Consider the following 20,681-nt stretch of genomic DNA (forward strand, 5'->3'; position numbering starts at 1 on the left):
CTACGCATGCAAGCCCCAATAGTACCACTGCTTCACAACTGGTGAAGAACATCTTAAGCGACAAAAAATGTGCAAAGAGTCGTGCATTCGGATTTTGCGTCAGTTGGGAATCCTTTTTAATGTAAAGGCGTTTTCATGTGGAACGGCGAAGACGGAACCATATTTGTATTTTCCTTGCGACTGAACTGTTAACTGTCGCTAACTTAAAATATAGTACAAGCTATGTGCATCGCTGAAAGGGGCTATACGGCGTTTTCGCGAGGTGGCTGCCAGCGCGGCCGTAGCGCCATCTCCGGAGCGGCAACGGAACCTCCCCATGCTTTTCCGCCATTGCATGCGCACTTTTGCCGTTAAGAAAGCTAGTTGGAAATTTCTAAAAGTGACTGTATCAGCCCAGACACCCGTCTTGGTTGCTTAGTAGCTATGGTGTTCGGCTGCTAAGCACAATGCCGCGGGATCGAATCACGGCCGTGGCGGCCGCATTTCGATGGGGGCGAAATGCGAAAACACCCGTGGTGCTTAGATTTAGGTGCGCGTTAAAGAACCCCACGTGGCCCAAATTTCCGGAGGCCGCCACTACGGCGCGCCTCATAATCAAATCGTGGTTTTGGCACGCAAAACCTCGTACCTTTTCAGCCCGGATATACCGGACCCCATCCAGACGTGGAACCTTTGTAATTTTCTTACAAGGACTTGAAATTAGTGTTGAACTCCTGCCGCTGAGTAACATAAAGCTAAATCAGCTGTCACCGCGCAGTCACCCAAATTCGTCTTCACAGAGGCATGGTGCACGCACATTCTTGGCATCCCGCTACCCACGAGCACGTGTACACGTGCTGTAAGTTACCTCACTATGAAGCTGAAGGTGAGGTGCTGATTCTGTGCTCTGCAGGCGATCACGTGAAGCTTCGCAGGCCACTTTACCACTGCGGGGGATGCGCTAGTATGATCGTATGCTCTCCCAGATAGACTGCCGCGTACGGAGCTTGCGCAGTAAATTAAGGCAAGGCGTGTCCTCCTAGCGATAAGGCAACAGCAGGGTGACGAGGCAGTTCTTTAAATTTTCGTTGCAGTACAAGATAAATTTCGGTGAAGCGAACGACGAAGACGATGTTATGTGTTATATGAACGACGAATCAAGAGTGTTTTATGTTTTCTCACAAAGAAGCCGACCTCCAGCATTGTATTAGCGACAAGGGAGACGGTGCAACGGACACTTGCAGATGCCATCTATTTCAGAGAACTTCACGAAAGGCCTTAAAGCTACGTAAGACAGCGCGCATTTAAACGTGGCCGTGCAGTTTCCGCCCGGATTCTCTCAAGTTAGTGAAAGCATACAAGTATATCATTTGGACACGAGTAGCGCTAACATTTGTGAATCCTGATGGTAAAGGTATAAGAGTTCTAAGTAGAGAAAAAAGAAGTATTCACGGAGTTCTACCAGAACTGCCCTGTCAAAGGAAATAAAGGCTTTCCGTATACTACAGGGCTTAATGTTTGAGATGTGTTGCAGCATGTGTCTGTGGCAGAATATTTACCCTAATACCGATTGCTTCTGAGATGTGAGATAAAATCCATGAATAAGTTGCCGACCCTGCAGCTGATTGTCATTAGCCGCCGTAGGATGCGAAAGTACGAACGGAAGATGGAACCACTCTGGTCCGAGTGACAGATAACGGCTCTTCGAAAAGCCCTACGTTCAAATATGCGTCGCAATAAAACAAGCAAAGTGCTTTTGCTTGGGATCATTATTAACATGTGTTTTAATTTCGAAACGCAAGCACAAGGCCATGGTATAGTTTAATGTAACCGCCGTTTAAATGATGTCAAACGTTAACCGTCCTGCATGTGCAAATAGCCGTGTGCACGTTTTCACGCTAGAATTGCAGTTCTGCGCACATTATATGGACATGCTAGCAATGCTCATGTGCAATCACCACGCACCAGTGTTCACTTCAAGCATCTTTTGCTTCCATGCCTATGCAAGAAACTGCACAGTTAGCAGCGAATTTATGCACTAATTTCGATTGCCCCCTGCTCCCATTGCGCAAAACAGGTAAACAGGAACCTGCGCTTCAATGAATACGTAGAGCCACGGCATTACACTTACGAGCTAGTGCAAGGAGGACATCACTCTGTAATGCCCTCCCCATTCCTTCAAATACTGAAACATCGCGAAAATGCAAACTCCGCCCGTTGTTTCCTAGACAACGTAGTGAAAATGTCGCAAAAGCTTGGCAACGCCAAAACTTCTTTACAAGAATAAAAACGTAATACGCAATATTCAATCGCGTACATTGATGTCACCTCGTTGCAATTCTATCGAAGTTGCGCTTCAAAAGCGCGAAGAGGCGCCGACATTAGTTTCGCAAACGAAAAAGCAAACTAATCTAAGTAAAGAAAAAGCGAAAAATTGCCCTCTCCTGACCACTATGCCTTGACTGATATTTTGTATTGCACTAAATCTCCATGAAATAAGTCGCAAAAAAGTAATAGCTACAAAATAACGACTTCTTCCGGCTTCACCAGCATTTCAGAACCTTTTTTTTTTGTGCGCGTGTGTGTATTTGCCGCTGATTGTATGTTTCCTGCAAAGGCTTTTTGGTCCCTGGGATCTCTTGGCTTACGCATTAGCTCGAAAAGGAATTTGAGGTTTGTATTTTCTGACGCTAAGCGAGGACAAATGAGCCTTCTTGCCGATGACGGGCTTTTAAACGTGCGTTTCGCTTCTCCACGTCCCGCAAAGCTGCAAACAACGGATTTGAAAGTACCAATGCAAAACTGCAAAAAAGGCGCCTGCTTGTAAAACTTAACTGAAAAGTCGTTGGTGCTAAGTAAACATTCGTGCTTCTCCACAGGGGAAACTGAAAACTAACAAAATGCCTCACGGGAAGTTTCGAAGTAGGTTTTCTTCTTATTTGTCTAGATTTCAATTTGTAAAACTTCTCAACAGCTTTAACCATAAGCTGTATTCTGACTTTGCATTCTTCTCAGTAGACAGCGGCAACCAAGAAATACATCGAAAAATATTAGAGGCGACCTATTCTAAATGTGTTCCCATTCTCTCAGTTTAAAGAACACGAATCCGCACTTGGCAACGATATCAGACAAATGCGGTCTAAACCACCACGCCGATTGCACGGGAGAATAGTGCAAGTTTCTGGTTATTACAATAGTTTCTTTTCCACTTCTTTCTATATGATATAGAATATGTCTTGTATACCTATCCTAGTTTCAATATGCAACCGCACTGAAGAGCTAATAGGGCCACACTGTTTCAAGCTTTCACGTTTAAAGGATATCACCACACTACGCGGAGCTTGGTTCCTTCATACAGACATTGAGCGTTGCAGCTTCGCATGTCTACCACTACAAATACAGGCGGAAGTTTAACGACAATAGACACGCAAGCCATTTGAGGCTTCACATTATGGATGAAAATATTCATGAGCGAGGTACTTAAGGACTGGACTGATATCTAATGAAATAATGCATGTATTTTTTAATGGTTGTTTAAAAGCATATACATGCAGATAGTAGTGATTAACAGAGAACAGTTATTCTGTTAAGTAACAATGACTACAAAATATCTAAACTAGAATTACGCTGAAGGCCTTTACATTAAACACGGCGCTGTCGTCATAAATTGGGGTCTTGGTAGACACTATATACGCTTAATCGCGCTGCCGTCAGGTGTGTCCATTACACTCGTATTACTCATAACACACCAAGAGTGTAGTGTAACGATGCAACCGTCTAATCATACCTGAGGGAAATTACTACGTTTGTCAATAAAAACATAAATTTTCCTGGTATTGTTTGGTGTGTGCTTCCCTTCTTCGTTCTCATTTATGCTAAACCACTGATAGGTTTCGCTGCTATTACCGTAGAGAAGCACTTGAAAAATATATTCCGTAGTCTAAAGTATGACTCACTTTCTTCTCTATGTGTGGGTTTCATCGCGGAGGCTTGGCTTTCTTTAGCTAGAATAAATAACAGCGATGTCCGACAACACTCCAGCAGCATTGTAACGCTACATAATCGTGAGGTGGATGAAGTTAACAAAAGAGGTGCGCTCGCAAAGCCGTCTATACTTACCGTGTTGTCCGTTCACGCTCCTGCTGAGCAGGGAAACCAACACCGTCCATACTCCGACGAAGTTTAAACAGCTAATAGGGCAGGACGTCCACGCCGGACGGTGGCGCGATTGCAAAGTTGCCATCATTGACCAGTCGCGACACACAGACGCGGCGACGCTCGAAGACCGCAAAGGCTGATCTACAGACACAGAGGCTTGCAGATGCGTCCGGTAGTCACTGGCAACTGCGCCACTTTGTGCACGTGCAAGACTTTCGTGCTAGCGGCGTTCCACGCATCTGCGAGACGCTCCAAGTACCTGCAAAAATGTCGCTGTTGCACAACGGATCCAGTCGTCCGAAACCACGTTTCACCACGGGATGATATCGTGTCTAACTCATGGCGTCCCATACACTCGCAGTACACTCCACTAACCGGTGACCATCGCAAGAGCCGAGAGTGACCATGGAGGGACTACAATCACGACGATCCGAAATCAGAGGTGGCACGTGCTTTCTCGACGCGACCCTGCTGGCGGTAGTCCACGCAAATTTAATCGAAATGGAATGCAGTTATACACGAAAAAACGCTGCCGGATCATGGCTCCGTGAGACGCAGTTCCGAGGCAGCACAGGTGACGACACTGCTGTCACCAGCGTGGGAAACACCGCAGGCGTGAAGGACCTCGCGGCCAGCGCGGCGCCGTCGCGACAGTAACTCCCCGGCTGTGCCCATCGCGCCAAGGCACGCTCGCGACTGAACGCGGTGGAGCCACGGAGCGGCAGCCGCGCGCAACTCCGACCACCGGGCTTGGAAGAGGGGGCGAGCGCATGCGCCGAACTGCTTCTCTCCCTCGTTTACCTTCTTGTTTCCTCCCTTTTTTCCCACGCTTCGTTCTTCCCTGCAGGGCTCCACTGCCTTTCTCTTCTGTCGGTCGCAACAGAAGCGGTGAAACTCGAGTAAAGAACGCACGAAGGCTGTACGCCATCCCCTTTTCTGTGGGCTATATATCCATATATATATTCTTTTTTTTCCCCGCATACCCTTGATTTTGGTGAGCGGGTCAGTGTACGGCTGCTTTTTTGAGGTCTCTGTGTCCTCGAAGCCGGACGCAAGCTCGTTAATATTGAAGGATCCCCCTTTGGCTTTACCTTCCTTGTGGCACAGCGATGATTCATTTTTTATTGATTTACATTAATCCATTTTGTATAATTTATTTCCGCGATTTCGAAGATCTATAAGGGCTACTGTCAAGAAATAAGCGGCTACGACGACTGCCACGCGAATATCAGCTTGGTTTCACAGCATTTCTGTACAGTTTGTTTGTTGCTTTGACTTGCATTCAATATGTGGCCTGTATTAAATAACGTAATTCTGGCAGGAAATTGAAACTGTAAATGTCTCATCGTGAATAAAACAGAAATGGAAGCAATGGTCAGGATTGCCAGGGCTTTTACTAAGAAGACGTGCCTGCCCATGGACGCCTGTCAGAAAATCCTGCCGGTGCTGTATGGGAATATATATATATATATATATATATATATATATATATATATATATATATATATATATATATGTGTGTGTGTGTATATATATGTATGTATATATGTGTGTGTGTGCGCGCGCCGATTGCTTCGTATTGGGCTAAATTGCTCACTCCAGAGACGAAAGCACACGTATGAGCGCAAATGAACGTGCGCTAAAGTGTAAGCGCCAGTGCAGTTAGTAGACGCAAGACCGCTAACAGTCACACTTTTTCTCATTTTCTTCTATTTGTTACGTCGCGTTTATATTTTTGTCTGCTTTTTTATTCAGCTAACTCTTTATTTATGTATTGCTTTTTGCTATAAATGTCCCCCTGCAATAATGCCCTTGTGACGCTGCAGGTAGTTGTATGCATAAAAAAATTTACACGTCCATCTACACAAACTTCAAACAACGTGGTTTGCCCAGACGGCCAACATTCGCGATGATGGCAAGTTCACTAGGAGGCTTGACAACTACTCTAAGTTGAAGGTGGCAGTATAGCAGTGTGTGGATTATGACTGGCTATTACGTCTGAGCCCAGCAGGGTCAGGCGAACGGTTGTTCAATACATCCAAGTCTGTGACGTTGAGTAGCGCGGTCAGTGTGGCTGCGTGCGGAACATCAATTCGTCAGGACGCCCTTGGGCGTATGTAAAATGATGTCGGTAATTTCATTTGACAGCCATTCGTCCGGCAACAGCAAAAACAGATTGCCTGTTGAGGCGCTTCATGTTGTCGTTTGGGGCCGTAGTAATAGAATTTATGTATTGGTCACAGGACTTTCTTGCGCTCTTTCGTTCAGCCCTTCACGGATGGCTACAAGTGCGAATCCGTCGTTGAAACCCTTATCGCTGCTCATTGGCTAGACACGGGTGTCCTCGCTGCCAGAGTCGCCGCTAAGGCGGGTTGGGTCTCCGGACGTTGCTGTTGCCGACGTGAGCGAACCTGGCCGATGTTCAAGGTGGTGGTCGTCCATTGCCGACTAAGAGCTAAGCGCACCCCAGAGGTGTATTTCCGCAACAAAGGCAAGACTTACTTGAACGACATTCTGCCGGACACACACTTCATCATCTCCCCATTGCTTATACAGTTTTGTCAGGAAGATACTGAGTTATAAGTATACTGCAACCATACCAAAGAGAAAGAAGTTAGAATTTGAAGCCCAAGTATTCTATAATTTTAGCACTGTACGAAAGAGAGACAAAGAACATGGTTCAAATTACAATCACAAATTGCTGGCGCGGTCTACGTAGCTAAAATTTTTCGGTAAACGATTCCGTAAAGTGAGGGCAACCGCGCGAAAGAAGAGCTAACCAATCAATTTACGCATATCTCTCACTTTATGCCAATAAACGTTATGCCAACCATTGCCTAATAGCAAGAAGACGCATTGTTCGTATCTGTTTTTTGATAGCCGTTCATGCGGGGTTCAATATTTTTTTGCTAACCTGGTCCGGCGCCGTTATGTGCTCGCTGGCACCGAACATCGAAGTATCGCCGTATTGTGCGGCACTTGCACGGCTGCATCACGCAGTTCAACGCATGCATCACAGCGAGACGCAGGGCTGTGCATTAGCTTCGCCTCAGGCGTTGGTCTCGCTTTTGTTGTGGTGTATTATTCTACACGCAACGCCGGCGCCAGGCGGTTCCTTTCTACCGCCGGCCATAGATCATAGCGCGGGCGGCGCAACGCTACGGAGTGCCCGAAAGCGGTAGTTGCCGCAAAGGAAAGTATGGGGCAAAACTAGCGTTCTTTCGCTTTTTTAAAGTTGTTGTAGGAAGCGGCGAGCGCGCCATGGGTCTCAAAGCAGCAACTCGTGCGCGGGGGGAGCACTAGAGAGAGACAGAGGAAAGGGGAAAGGCAGGGAGGTTAACCAATGTGGAAGATCCGGTTTGCTACCCTACGCTGGGAAGAAAGGGGAGTGGGAGGTAAAGTGATAACAAAGTAGAGAGAAAGAAAGAAAGGAGCATAGACATACAATCACAGTCGGTAACTGTCACCGCATACTGTGCTCCCCGCACTGGACAGTGCTACTGTGCTGTGCGGGGAGCACTAAGTTTGTACTTGCCAGGCGGTCGGTCCAGTCCAGAGGGTTCCTGGAATAAGGGACCCTCTCCCTTCAAGTGACAATTCCCTGTTTCAAATAAAGGTTCATTCATTCATTCATTCATTCATTCATTCATTCATTCATTCATTCATTCATTCATTCATTCATTCATTCATTCATTCATTCATTCTCGTGTCTGTGGGTTAACGGGTAGAACATCGGACTTCTTCTCTTATGGATCCTAGTTCAGATCCTGCCACTAGACACGAAATTTATATAATATTGTTACGTGTGCAAAGACACGGGCAAACGAGACTATTTACACAGTATTTACACTAGAGCCAGGTTACCAGGCAGACACACGCTCTCGCCAAGAACCCAGACACTTCAGCGTGTTTTCCGCAGCAGCTCGTCTATTGAGTATCTGCTGATGGTATAGTAATACTACTCCCCCCCCCCCCCCCCTCCCAACGGCAACAGCGCCGTCCCGGTGCTGTTAAAGATCTATGGCGCTTGGGGAGCTGTAGTGCTTTAAGCTTGGCGACGTGGACCATGTCACTTGTTGTCACAATGGAGGACGTAATGAGAGTGGCTAAATGATTCCATAAGACAAATCTGTTATTTGGTGGAGCACGCAATATTAGCAGGTGCAACAGGGGAGCACTTTTTTACAAAAGCAAACTTTACGAGATGGTGAACAAAGCAACACGAGAGTTCGATGCGAAGAATGGACACCATGCTAACGCAGGTCGTAGCGATGCTTCTGTTTGTTTTGAGACACTTGCAATATTGTGTGATTGAGATTATCGGGCTGGACGCCCTACTCGTAAACACCCGAGGAGAGAGAGAGAATAAACATCTTTATCATGAAAATGTACGTTTGAAGAGGCGTTCTCATTCCAGAATGCATTGAGCTCGGGCCGCTCCCTGGGCCTTCGCGACCAGCCCTTGCTGATCCTTGAGGTTGAAGCTGGCAAAGGCCCTCTCCAAAGCCCGCAGAGTGATCCTATAAATGGATAGTATAAAGCAGCTTGAAAAATCGCTCTTTCGCCCCAGAAGCGCCCCAGATTGCGACAGCAAATTAGGTAGGATAGCTATACGAAGGGAAGAGTAGTTTTATCGGCCCTCAAAAGTTGGACAGATTCGCTCATTAAATAAAAAAACATGCATGCTGTAAGGGCGCACCAGAAAACATGAACACAGCACCTCGATGCCGGCGGAGACGAGCTGGCAAAACGCTGTCATGAGGAAGCGCGGTAGCAGCAGTGGGCGAAGTGACCTTCGTGCTGTCTGTCGATTCAACGCAAACTGAGCGTCGAGAAAACAGCACGCACAAAGATATGAGCCTTTTGCAAAAAGGCTTTCGAGATAAGGCGCGCACGACCGCGTGCGGCCGCACTATGAACGCATTTGCTGTCGGAGTAGAACGTCGCCCCCTTCGCTCCCGCACTGCTTTTCTGCTTTCCTCCCTAGCGCGCGTGAGCTTGAGCCGCCATCGTCTATTCTCCTTGCGCACGGTCGCTAAAGACGCAGTTGCTGCTGCAGAACAACGCCGCCACTCTCTCATCCTCCCATGCCCCCATGGCCTTTCGCGCAATGGAAGACTGCGCGTTTCCTCTCATCTCTCCCGCGCGTCAAATGCAGCCGCGATCACCGGCTCCCCTGGCGCGCTTTCAGCCGCCGCATACGGCGCCTGTCGACGTCATTATCAACTTAGTGCATTATACGAAGCGTCACGGTGACGGCGACGCCAAGGCCAACGCCGACGGCAAAAATGCACCTGGAGTGTCCACATAATTGCTCTGAGAGAAGAGCTATCTGAGAAGAGCTGTGATGAGTAACAATGGCGTCATGAGTCCCCTCCTTCTCCCCTCCCCGCTCTCCTCTCCCCGCCCCGAAAAATAAGGACTACTGCAACGTAGATAAACTGAAATATACAACCTGAAAAGGAAGTTCCTTACGTTCCACAGTCAGCAGTAGGACCACACGTAATGTCAGGTAAAGGTCATTGCTCAACTTCGTTCCACGTCTTCATTTCTTCTGCGTCAGTTTCTTCATGTAAGTCGAGGATGTGTATTTCGCAGAGGCGCATTCGTGAACACTGAGTAACTTACTATAAAAATCGAAAGCCCAACCTGCTTTACACTTAGTTTCAAGTAACGCACTCCTCATTTAACTTCCTTGGATGAACTTTTAGACATATCGTCTTAAGAGCATTGTAGTTCATAATCTTCTGCCTTTCCCTGTGCCTAGTTGTCTTCATAATTCTAAAAAAGTACTTCAGGGAAAACATGGGGAATGCGGGAGATGGAAATTCAAGACGATGAGCAAAACAAAAACAAGGTGAACAAGGTTTTGCTCATCAAAGAAGTACTTGTGTTTCGCCAACAACGCACATACTTTCTTTTTTGCCTAGACGAGGTCACTGTATAGTGTATTTTTGCCACACCTATTGTTCTTGGAACACGTAAATCCTGCTAACATAGAACGATCCAGCTTGCGATCACGACTGCAGTGAAGCATCTGACAAGATTAAAACATTCACGCGATAGCAATAGCGTTAAGAAGCCCTTGTCGGAGAAAATCCGGCGTTGGCGTCCCGTGTTGGCGTCCCCGCGTCGGCATTGGGCGTCGCTTCGGCAAGAAGAATTTTGAATAAAATTCCGAACGAGGCATACCCAATCACTTCTCTACCATCAAAGTTGCTCACACCTTGCATTTTATTCTTTACAAAGTTATTCTTCGCAATATTGAGAACGGCGCCCACAAACAAAGCTAATGAAAAAAAAAAAAACACCGACAACGCACGTCCTTATGTTAGCTCTTCTCATACTGAGATATTAGACAGTTTTAATTACACGTACGTAGAGGCTTTGAGTACGTAGAACTTCTACGTGTCAGCAGTGCGCATGCGTAGAACGTAGCGGGCGCCCGCGCGTCTCACGGAGTTACGTGAGATTCAATTCTTTGCGTGCGTTTCTTGCGCACGTAGACAGCTTGGCGCGGGAGTTCCGTGAGATCACGAACAAGCGATAGCGGGCTGCGCGCGCGCAGACGGCTTGCATCGAAACACGGCGACAGGATTGAATTAGCTACCGCCGTGTTCACATTTCCCGATAGTTGTAGCTATGGAGTCCCTCTTGGTGTGCGTCGCGTACGTGTAGCTTAAAGCGTTTCAGATGGCGTGCACGTAAGGCACGTAGGCCTTTCATGTTTGCGTACGTGAAGCCTCTACGTACGTGTAACTAAACCTGTCTATTAAATGTGTGAAACAATAACGGGAGATGGACCCGCGTAAGAGGACGCGTTTCTACCAGAAGGCTCGCCTTCGTGCATAGCGTTTACAGCAAGCGTTTTCCGGTAAATCTAAGGGTTACGTAAGCCGCAGTTGCCGGGAAGCATGAAAAGCAGCAATTAGTCTGAATGCTATCGCACTCCATTCTTAAAGGCAAAGCTTATGCGTCCTCTAAATGTTGTTTCTTTAATGGGGTATTAGGCAAAAAAAATTCGAGCACGCTTAAGCTTCGCCTTCAAGAGTGGAACGCGATAGCGCTATCGCACTCCGTTCGCACCGCCCACTTATTCGCTCGGCATGCTCTTGAGTCACACAAAGAAACGTGCGCCTGAGCAAGCGGAACGAACCAAAGAACTCAGTGTCTCGGAGGGAGAAACGATATACACGAGCCAAACATAGTGATCGGCACGAACAGCCCGGCCGCAACGCGCCATGAAGGCGGACGCAATCATGGGGCTGATGCCCCGATGGGATCATCCTGTATCTCGCTTGGGATCACCACGAAGACGCATGACTCCTCGCCAGCAGCACGGCACACATCGCACGGGATGGTTTCGCACCAGACACGCTACGGCGCAGCGGTCACGTCAGAGGCGTCCCGCATCGGACGCTGCACCTAGGAATCGCGCTGTGAGCGGAAAGAGGAGCCGCGTCGCCTAAACACAAGGGCTCGAGTGACGCACGCTGGAAGTTGAAAGGGAGAGAGCGAGAAAGCTTATTAAACGCAAGGGTATTGGGGCATCCTCGCACCGGTCGCCGCACGGCCCCAATGCGCTCAAGCGAGACGAAAGGGAGAAGCGGGCGAGTGGCGCTCCAGCTGTCGGGGCAGCGCCGTACATTGCGAGAAGGGGGTCTTCTGTGTTTGCCGCATGATGGCTCTGCATGTGCGCCAAGCGCGGCAGAAATGTAGCGGAAACGTACTGCGCTACTCGTTTAACTGCGACGTCTGTAATTTACATGCTCATAATTACAGATATACACCGCTGCATAACTTCCTACGAGACGTTTCTAACGCAACAACGCATTCACTAGAGGCGCCTTTGTCGCGCTTTGAACCATCGAACTCATGGCTGAGTGGTTGGGTCTCCGTCTCACACTCCGGAAACCCTGGTTCGGTTCCCACCCAGACTATTTTGCAAGCAGTTTTTATTTGTAAATTACCTTCTTAGATTTTTTCGCTCACGGCCAACATCGCCCACGTCGGCTTTTCTGCGACACGAGCTCCTTAACGCTGTCCCGTTAAAAGGCGTCATCTGGTGTCAGATACTATACGGAATTCAAGAGAGATGAAACTTCATTGCGATATAATATATAGCGAGAATGAAGCAGAACTTCGGCCTTCATGGCTGTCATCGTCGGTAGGATGCTCCGTATAAAGCCCAAGTACGATGAGATCATATCGCAGCCCGCGAGCCATATGTTCTAGGTGTAAGAGAAAGAGTGCGAGAGTGAGCTCTAGAAGGATTGTGACTTGACGCCCACTTTCTTGCCACTCGCCTAGTGGTGTGTGCGGCAGAGGGAGGGGGTGCAGGTGAACATGCGTCTCCTTGTTTAGGGGCCCCATAAGTCAGCCTATAACACTTCAGTGACATTTCATGTTCCAACCACTGCGGCACACTTCAAGCCTCCGTGTTCCTGCGAAGATCTGTATTTTTTTAATTAACGTCTTCCATATATTTTCCGTGAAACACGGATATAAATCTATATAGGTCATGCCTATCAAATATGAGGATAAACCGCCAGTGGAACTTTGCCAAGAGATTATCCAGTGTGTTCAAAATTAAGCTTTATGAGTTGCTTAAAGTTAGCCACTGGGAGACACGTGAAGACCACCTGTGCAAATAAGTCGTGTGGCCAAGGGGACACAAAGTAAGACGACATTTACTGCTGTCAGCAACCCAAATAATCAAAATTGAATCATTTTAACTTTTTGTTGACTACAGTAAGTGGGTGTGTTTGTATTGAAAAGTTAGAGGCAGTGGTGCTTCTACACAGTATCAGTTGGAAGAATTCTTCTAGCTTGTCTGTGCTCCGAGATACCCGACTACAAATTTTAATTGCCGTTCGCATGATTACGCATCCAAGATAGTTGGAATCGGCGCAATGCTCCCCCTGATGTGACGCCGCTGTTTCGTGAGGTATTTAGTCAGACAACGGGGCGGAGGCATTGGCAAAGATGATGACTGTGCCCATAAAAGCGTAGCACGCTTTACAGTATGCATAGTCAGAGGGCGCTGTATCGGCGACATGAGTATGTCGCGCCATAGCGTGCGATGCAAATACAGTGACTATCTGTGCACACTGACAACACGAGCAATAAAGTAAAGAATAACTTTGCACACGGCAAAGAATAAAGCACAGGGTATTGCAAGTTCTCATAAATGTGCATGGATTATTACTACAATTTACAAATTATTCTCTTTCAAGGAGACTGCAGAAGGACAATATCTATTATGGAAGGCACATAGATCCTGAAGAAAGACATGAGCGCTAACTCCCTTTATGGTATAAAGGTTATAAAAAGGTATAAAGTGCCTCAGAAAGGCTGGCTATCCTGAGACACCTTATCTCTTTTATAACCTTTATACCACAGTGTGCTATTCCATCTGTCAGCGTCTATTTATTTTGGAACCTCCTTCATTTGAGACCTTACCACAGCATTTACACCACTGAGCAGACGACATTCAACGTATTTCTTTCTTCACTTGGACTCCCCGTGACTCTTTATTTCTGTTTCTTGCCTACGCAAAAAGGCTCCTCAGTACATCGCTACGCTTATGCCGGGCACGCTGGCTTTTCAGTAAATGATGATCCATGGTTATTCCTGGAAGATGACGCAAAATATATGTTGCAAGCTGGTGACGAAGTCTCGACATCGACCCGATTGGAGCCGACCACCTTCTACGTGCCCTTTTCAGCAAAACGCCTCTCGCACGTGTCACCATCATAGGGGAATTGCACCTGCCAATATTCTTACAACAACGAAGCTTTGTCGTTATAAGAAAGTGTCCCTCTCACTGCAAGTGAGAAACCTGGATGTTGTAATAAGCGCGGCCGTTGTAGAAAAAAACGAAAGCGCGAAGCAACCACTGTCTTTTATTTTTGGAGGTGTGAAATTCCAACTGAAGCCACTGTAATCCTACATCGCGTACAAATGCCTTACGGAAACAACAAGGTATCAATACGGCTTTAGCACTCAGAAAAAAGTGGTTAGGTAATGTTAACTCTAATGTTAGGTAATGCACTCTTTCCGTCTCCTTCGCCTCTTCCTGCGGTTGTCTTTTTTGGATGCTCAACTTGGTTCTTCAAAGTGATGTGTCCCATAAATAATTAATTTTTTCACTGCGTGCTATGAACAAAATATATTTCCGTGTTTGTAACAGGAAATATAGTAGAGAAAAGTGGCTTGCGGGGTCAAAATACTAAAGAATTGTGATGCCGAAAGGTAATTTACGTGTAAAGAATTGCGCTTTTCAATGTGATACCATATCGTCGGCGACAAACACTGGTGGATGTCACGAGCTGAAGCGGCCAGCAGGAGTTGAATAAAAAAAAAGTCACCACCTACGATAAGCTATCTGAATTTTGAAACCTTGACACTTGTACTTCCTGCGTCTCACCCCCCCCCCCCCCCCACAGGGAATTTTTTTAACAAATGTCACGCCATTTGTTTTCTTATTTTCAAAACATTCTGATCTATTACCATGGTGACCACGCAAGAGTGATAGCAGGGAGGCTGCTGCGGCGTACAACGCACACACAGAAAGAGAAACAAAAAAAAAACCCGACTTGCGCTTATAGAACAACGTAGCAACCTAAAGAGTGGCAACAACACAATAACCCCAGTCCGGCCTCTCTAGAATTCCGGTCGCATTGTTCCGGTTGCTGCGGCGGCGTCATCTTGGCGCACATGTGTATTGGCCGGCCGGAAGGCGTTCGAACGACGACCGCAACCTGCGCAGATCATACACAGTCACACACAGACATTCTCACGCACACGAAGATGTATACAAAAAAAAAACACCACCACTACAGGGCCGCTGCTTTCTCAGAGGTCGCGATTTCGCGAAGTAAATGCGTCAAATCTGAAACGGCAAAGCAGAGCGGAGGGAGATAAACGAAGCGTGGTGGCCATTATTTTTTTTTCCTGGCAACATGGTTTCGAACAAAGGACAATGGGCTCAAAAACTTTTGCCCGCCTTTTCGCTAGTGTCAGAGGCGGAAGTGAAGGGTACAAGCAAGATAATAGCGGTAAAAAAAAGAAGAAATAGGGAAGATCACCATTCTGCTCGCGACAACATCGGCGATGAAAAGCACGAAATGCGGATGAGGCGAACGATTCGTTCCGCTTTATTTATTTTGAACCGCTTCAATGTGCCGAGGGTCAAGATTGATAGCATCTGACGTGCAATAAGTCATGGAAAGTATAATGACGTGCTCGCCATCACTGGCGCATCACAGAAAGAGTCTAACTATGCTTCCGCACAAGAAGTGTAAATACGCCGCTCGGATTAGGAAAACAGACGTTCCCCTCGCAGGAAATGGCTATTGTGTGAAGATAACGATTCTGAGCATATTTTCGGGTACGCCGGCTATGTATATTTGTTGTGCGTTCTCTTAGTTTCATTCGCTCTACATGGTGAGAGCATTGTGAGATGCCATCGAGTGGTTTAAAAGAAGCCACTACAAGAGGTGTCGTTGAAAACACTTTAGTTTTAGGAGTTGAAAACAGATAGAAACATCTAACAATGGCTTAAATACGCTCGAAAACGAGCGATTGAACCTAAAACACTCTGATCTCATGAACATTAAAAACCTCCCAAACGGAGCATTGCTTTTCACGTAAATTAGCACGTGTTGTGTTTTTGTGATCTCTATGAAAAGAACGCGACGTTCTTCAGAGGGTGTTAACTCGATTAGATAGCAGACTATTTTCAGAGACTAAGATTCTGGGATTATGGCCCCATGCGTCGCAGGCTTAGAAAGTGGCGCGGGCGCTGCTACATTTCATCAAAGCGACTGGCCTCACTGACCGATTATAGGTGTGAAGTTATGGATATCCGCATGTACTCAAGCCGATAGTGCCTTCTTCTCTCCCTCTCCTTTCTTTTCTTCCCTTAAACCTCTTCCCCTGTGTAGGGTAGCAAACCGAATTTGCGTCTGGTTGTCCTCCCTACCTTTTCTTCCTTCCTTTTTATCCTCTCCTTCACGTAAATTTAATTATTCTCTCCTTATGGCGGCTTTCCGATCTGAGTGCTCAAGAACGTCTTCCGTAATCTTTCATCTATTTTATTGCGAAAAAAGCTGCTTCTTTCTAAAAAAAAAAAGGGAAACGTTGCTTTAATTAAACCAACAGCAACAAATATAATCACCTACATAGGTGCCAGTCATGGTCAATATTTCGCTATGTGCCCCACGCTTATTCCTCGCAGTTTGGAAAGACCAGACTGCACAGATATTTATTTTAATAGGGCTCGTTCTTGCTTCTTGGGTCGACCTTACTCGATTTCTTTATTTAAAGAGCATTGAAGGATGTGCTCGCTAGCGAGTAGATGCACACTCACACCAATTGCGTTTGCTACTCACCTTTGGCGAAATTCAGAGAGGAGTCGTACACGAAACAGCAGCTCATAGTCTCTCAACCTTTCGGTACTTTTTCTTGCCGATCAGAAATTTCCGGTAAGCACACAAAAACCACAGATTAAACTCCGAGGCTAATATCAGTAAATGTTGTGAGGTCGACTGGTGTGAAGAAACAACCAACAAGCTCTGCACTCTGCGAAGCCAGTGTTACGAGGATGGAATCGCTGCAGGTATACAGCGACCACCTCTGTAAAGTCGTCCCTATAGTCACCTTAGAGTCGTACACAAAACAAGCGTGCAGCTTTCCTCAGTTGAAGAGCAACTAGCCGTAGGCTTTTACTCGGCCAGAAACATTAACCATTCTGTATATTCTCCGCTGTCCTCTGCGACACAATACAGAAATACCAAGCTTTATTGCGCCATTTAATCCAAAGCGTGTACCACTAGACCCAGCATCTTGCGAAGAAGATAAACATTTAGTTCTGTTAGAAAATACTTATTAATTGTAGAAGCAACAGGAATTCTCAATCAACATTAGCTATTTTACTAGCACTGTCAAAATCTTGAATATCAACCTTTCTGTTTAAAAGCGGAGTAAATCTGATCTTGTCAGACAAGAGTCAAAGGACTGTGGCGCTGTATAATTTAAATTACTTTACCTGATTTTGCTTAGTTATCTTTTTTAGCCTCAGCTTCGTAATAAATTTCATTAATGCTTCTGCTGAAGGCAGCTTGCACTGTTACAATGCTCCAAGGGCGGCATAGTTTCCCATGTTCTTTTAGCCTGTTTTTATATTTCATTTAACACCTTTCTAAAGACAAGAGCCGTGCTTTCTGATTCTCGAACATTTTAGTCGTCCCTGAACACATGAAAAAAATTCTCACTATTTTTGTTTCTAGCTGGTTTCATAAATTATATTGCATGTGGCTGGGCCATTCGGCTCAAGTTGCAGAAAGGAAGTTCGTTTGATTGAAATAGTAAAAAATAAAAATACGAAGGACTACACCGCGATATTATTGTATGTTCGATGCCAGTGAATAAGACGAACGAATTAAATTATATTTTTAGTGCGTTCTAGTATGTGCTCATATAAACATAAATGGCAACGCTTCTTGTAGGACTCGTCAGACACAGCAATGTTTATTTTATTAATATAGTTAGTTCATTCAGATTTTTCTGCAAAGCTGTCCTTAATGTTGCATTAAGTGACGTCACCCGATGTCTACCTAATATTTTTTACATTGGATATATGCAACTGACTTTAGCATTTCAGGATCATTTAAAACACGCGGAGTATTTTATGCACAAAGCACTGGGGCACTTTATTGATGGTTCGCTTTTGCTTAACTGTTATATTACTCAGGCGATGGAGGCATTAGCTGACAAATATTGACTGAAGATTGCACAACTTTTTGGAATGTCTGAACATTTGTTATGTGTACAATATTATCTTTTACCAGGGTAGAACATGGTGCACCCATCATTTTCTTACGCAGATAGACTTGAGAGCCCCGCCATTTTTACCGCATTCCCAACGACAATAGCGGTGCTTCATTTTGAAATCCTCACTCATTTTCATGGCAAGATGTGATTACATCTTGCCTGGCAAGACGATGCAGATGAAAGGATTCCATTTGTTTTTCTCATCACTTTCACCTTTCTTTTTTGTTGCTGTTGCGTTGAATTCTCCTGCCCTCATTTTCACTTCTCCCAGAGTCGGCAACCAAAGCAACGCAAATTGAGCCAGGTTCCTTCATAAGATTGACGACCCGTTGAGGCCATCATATTGCGAATAATAAAATAAAGAAGCGTTAAGCTTTATATCCACTATATCACACCCCATTACTGTAAATGCCGCGAATATGCTATTGCGCAACGTAAGACACACTGATGCCTGCAAGGTGGAATGAAGAAATAACCTTCAATGATGATTTAATGGCACCCTACCGATATGCTAGCAACTCCATTTGACGACCTTTACTGGACGGATTTCCAACATTGGAAGAAGATGTGCTCTAAGAGTCCGCGCGTCAATTCGAAGGACCCAGTGCTCTGTTTCTTGGCAGATGTCTTGGCAGATGTTTCTTGGCTATGTCTCTTAGAGACATAGCAACCACGCATGGCAGGAATGTCGCAGGAGCGGAACAAGTACTAAAATACACACAAACGCTAAGGTGCGCCTCTATCAAAAATAAACAACGCCATGAACTTCTATCCTGAAATATGGGCTATTCGGTTTCTCTCTAAATATAGCTGCCCGTCATATTATCCCAAAAGGTATAGCGATGTGAAATATACGGATATGCCTTGCTCCTGCGATCCAAGAAAGAATATGTTTAGAGATTCAGGCGAGTAGTGCGAACCAGCGCATTCCTTCGTAGACATTGCCCAGGAAGCTTATTCTTCGTTTCCGTAGTTCAATATGAAAACCCTATATGCTATACTTTTATCCCAAGCGCTCCTTCAAAAATTTATCCTTTGACAGCCTCCGGAGTATACATTTGAAGAGAACGTTATCAATTCAGGTGCGGAGGACATGCTATATCCTCCAAAGCCAAATATATGTTTTATCTGCGACGCATTATATATGTCATTTATATAATGGAGGCATTAGGAGATTTGACAGTTTCATATGTAAGATCTCCGCGCTCTTGGAAATTGGTCTTTCTCTCGGGCATATTAAGAAATGATAGTCGGATTTCCTCTGTTGGGGAAAGCTTTGTTTGGCTAAAACGTACGGTAGAGTTTTCGGTAATGGATAGCGGAAAGTAGTAAGTGGTTCTTACTTGCATGGCGTGAACAAGTTAACCCATAGTCAAGACAAATGTTGCACGATAACGTACGCTACTATTAAGTAAGGATGAAACTTCGGAGTTACAGATGAGAACTTGTTTTAATATTGAGTGACATGAAGTGAGGAGCTGAAATTTATTTCAGAAAATAATTTATTAACGATACCAGTGACGCAGCAAGAACCAACTATCGTTAAGTAAATGTACTTCTAACGGGCGATTACGGAATCAGATTGCGAGTATAAATTCTTGATTGTTTTTCACTGCACTACGAATAAACCCCTGATATTGAACGCAGGGCGAAATAATGATTTCTTGTTGTAATTCACATGACCGGCAGCGTTATAAAATTATTAGATACGTTTAAGTAGGGCAATGTGCTGGTGTAATTATGAGGGGTGATGTAAAATACTACTATAGATATAAAAATGTCATCAATTAAGGGTCGCGAGGCAAAAATAAAAATGGGCGATTTTGCAGATTTGGTAAATACTTTTGACTAAGATTAAAAGAGAGAATCATTGGAAACATTTGCGATTATTGCACCTATAATATTAAAGCGGCCGTTAGTATACTGACATTCGCTGGTAAAATATTAGGTTTATTGCGTACTTAAGAAATTCGGAAAGTCACTGCTACCACCTTTCGGACATGTCGCAGTTTATCTATGCAATGCCCTAGATAGTGCGAGCTAAGAAAACGGGGTACCTTGACCAAAAGAAAAAGAAGTTGGAAGATGATTCAACCTCCAGTGGAAGTCAACGAAAGAAAATATCTCCCTGTGCGAGTTATGGGTGAAGTAGGCCCGGAGTCACTGCGCACGGCACTCAGTGGCCTCCCTCTACATGTTAAGGGGGCAGGGGAGGGGGGGGGAGGGCGGTGTCTTACCCTTAATTAATTTTTTACTCCTCCCTTCAGAATCGGCACACATTCTTTGACTGCAATATCTTCGGGAACGGTTTACGTGTTTATAGTGCGCGATTTCCTAGATTGATCTACATTTTGGCGTATGACGACGTGTTAGTTATTTTAAATATTTACTAATGTTCTACATGCCAAAAACTACGATCTGATTATGAGGCACACCATTTTGGATGAAAAGCGTCCGAGGCGTAGTGGGTACAAGATGGGGCTTCTGTGAAATAAAAATCACACTTACGCTATATGAGAAGAAGTGATGAATGCGATAGCAAAACACGTTATAATATTACACGTTATTATTATAGCTCTAGTCGCAATATAAACTGCAGTGAACATATGCTTACTAAGTAAACAGACACGGCGTGGCGTTCACAGATGCGCGTGAACAGAGAAGACTCGACGACAACGAGCAGCGTTGGCTACGGGGTCTTGTCGGCG

The 20,681-nt window shown here is 45.5% G+C and overlaps 1 protein-coding gene across 2 annotated transcripts in view; it reads right to left on the reverse strand.

Annotated features, from left to right (window-relative positions):
- LOC142579590 (cell adhesion molecule Dscam2-like) overlaps nucleotides 1-4,812 on the reverse strand; it is a 237,618-nt gene extending 232,806 nt beyond the window's left edge. For both annotated transcript variants that reach the window (XM_075689965.1, XM_075689964.1), the window contains exon 1: nucleotides 4,099-4,812. In XM_075689965.1, the coding sequence (XP_075546080.1) occupies nucleotides 4,099-4,225 (127 nt within the window). In that variant the 5' untranslated portion in view covers nucleotides 4,226-4,812. The remainder of the gene's footprint in view (nucleotides 1-4,098) is intronic.
- Between the last annotated feature and the right edge of the window lie 15,869 nt (nucleotides 4,813-20,681).

Source organism: Dermacentor variabilis, chromosome 4 (genome assembly GCF_050947875.1).
Source record: "Dermacentor variabilis isolate Ectoservices chromosome 4, ASM5094787v1, whole genome shotgun sequence".
Taxonomy (NCBI): Eukaryota; Metazoa; Arthropoda; class Arachnida; order Ixodida; family Ixodidae; genus Dermacentor; species Dermacentor variabilis.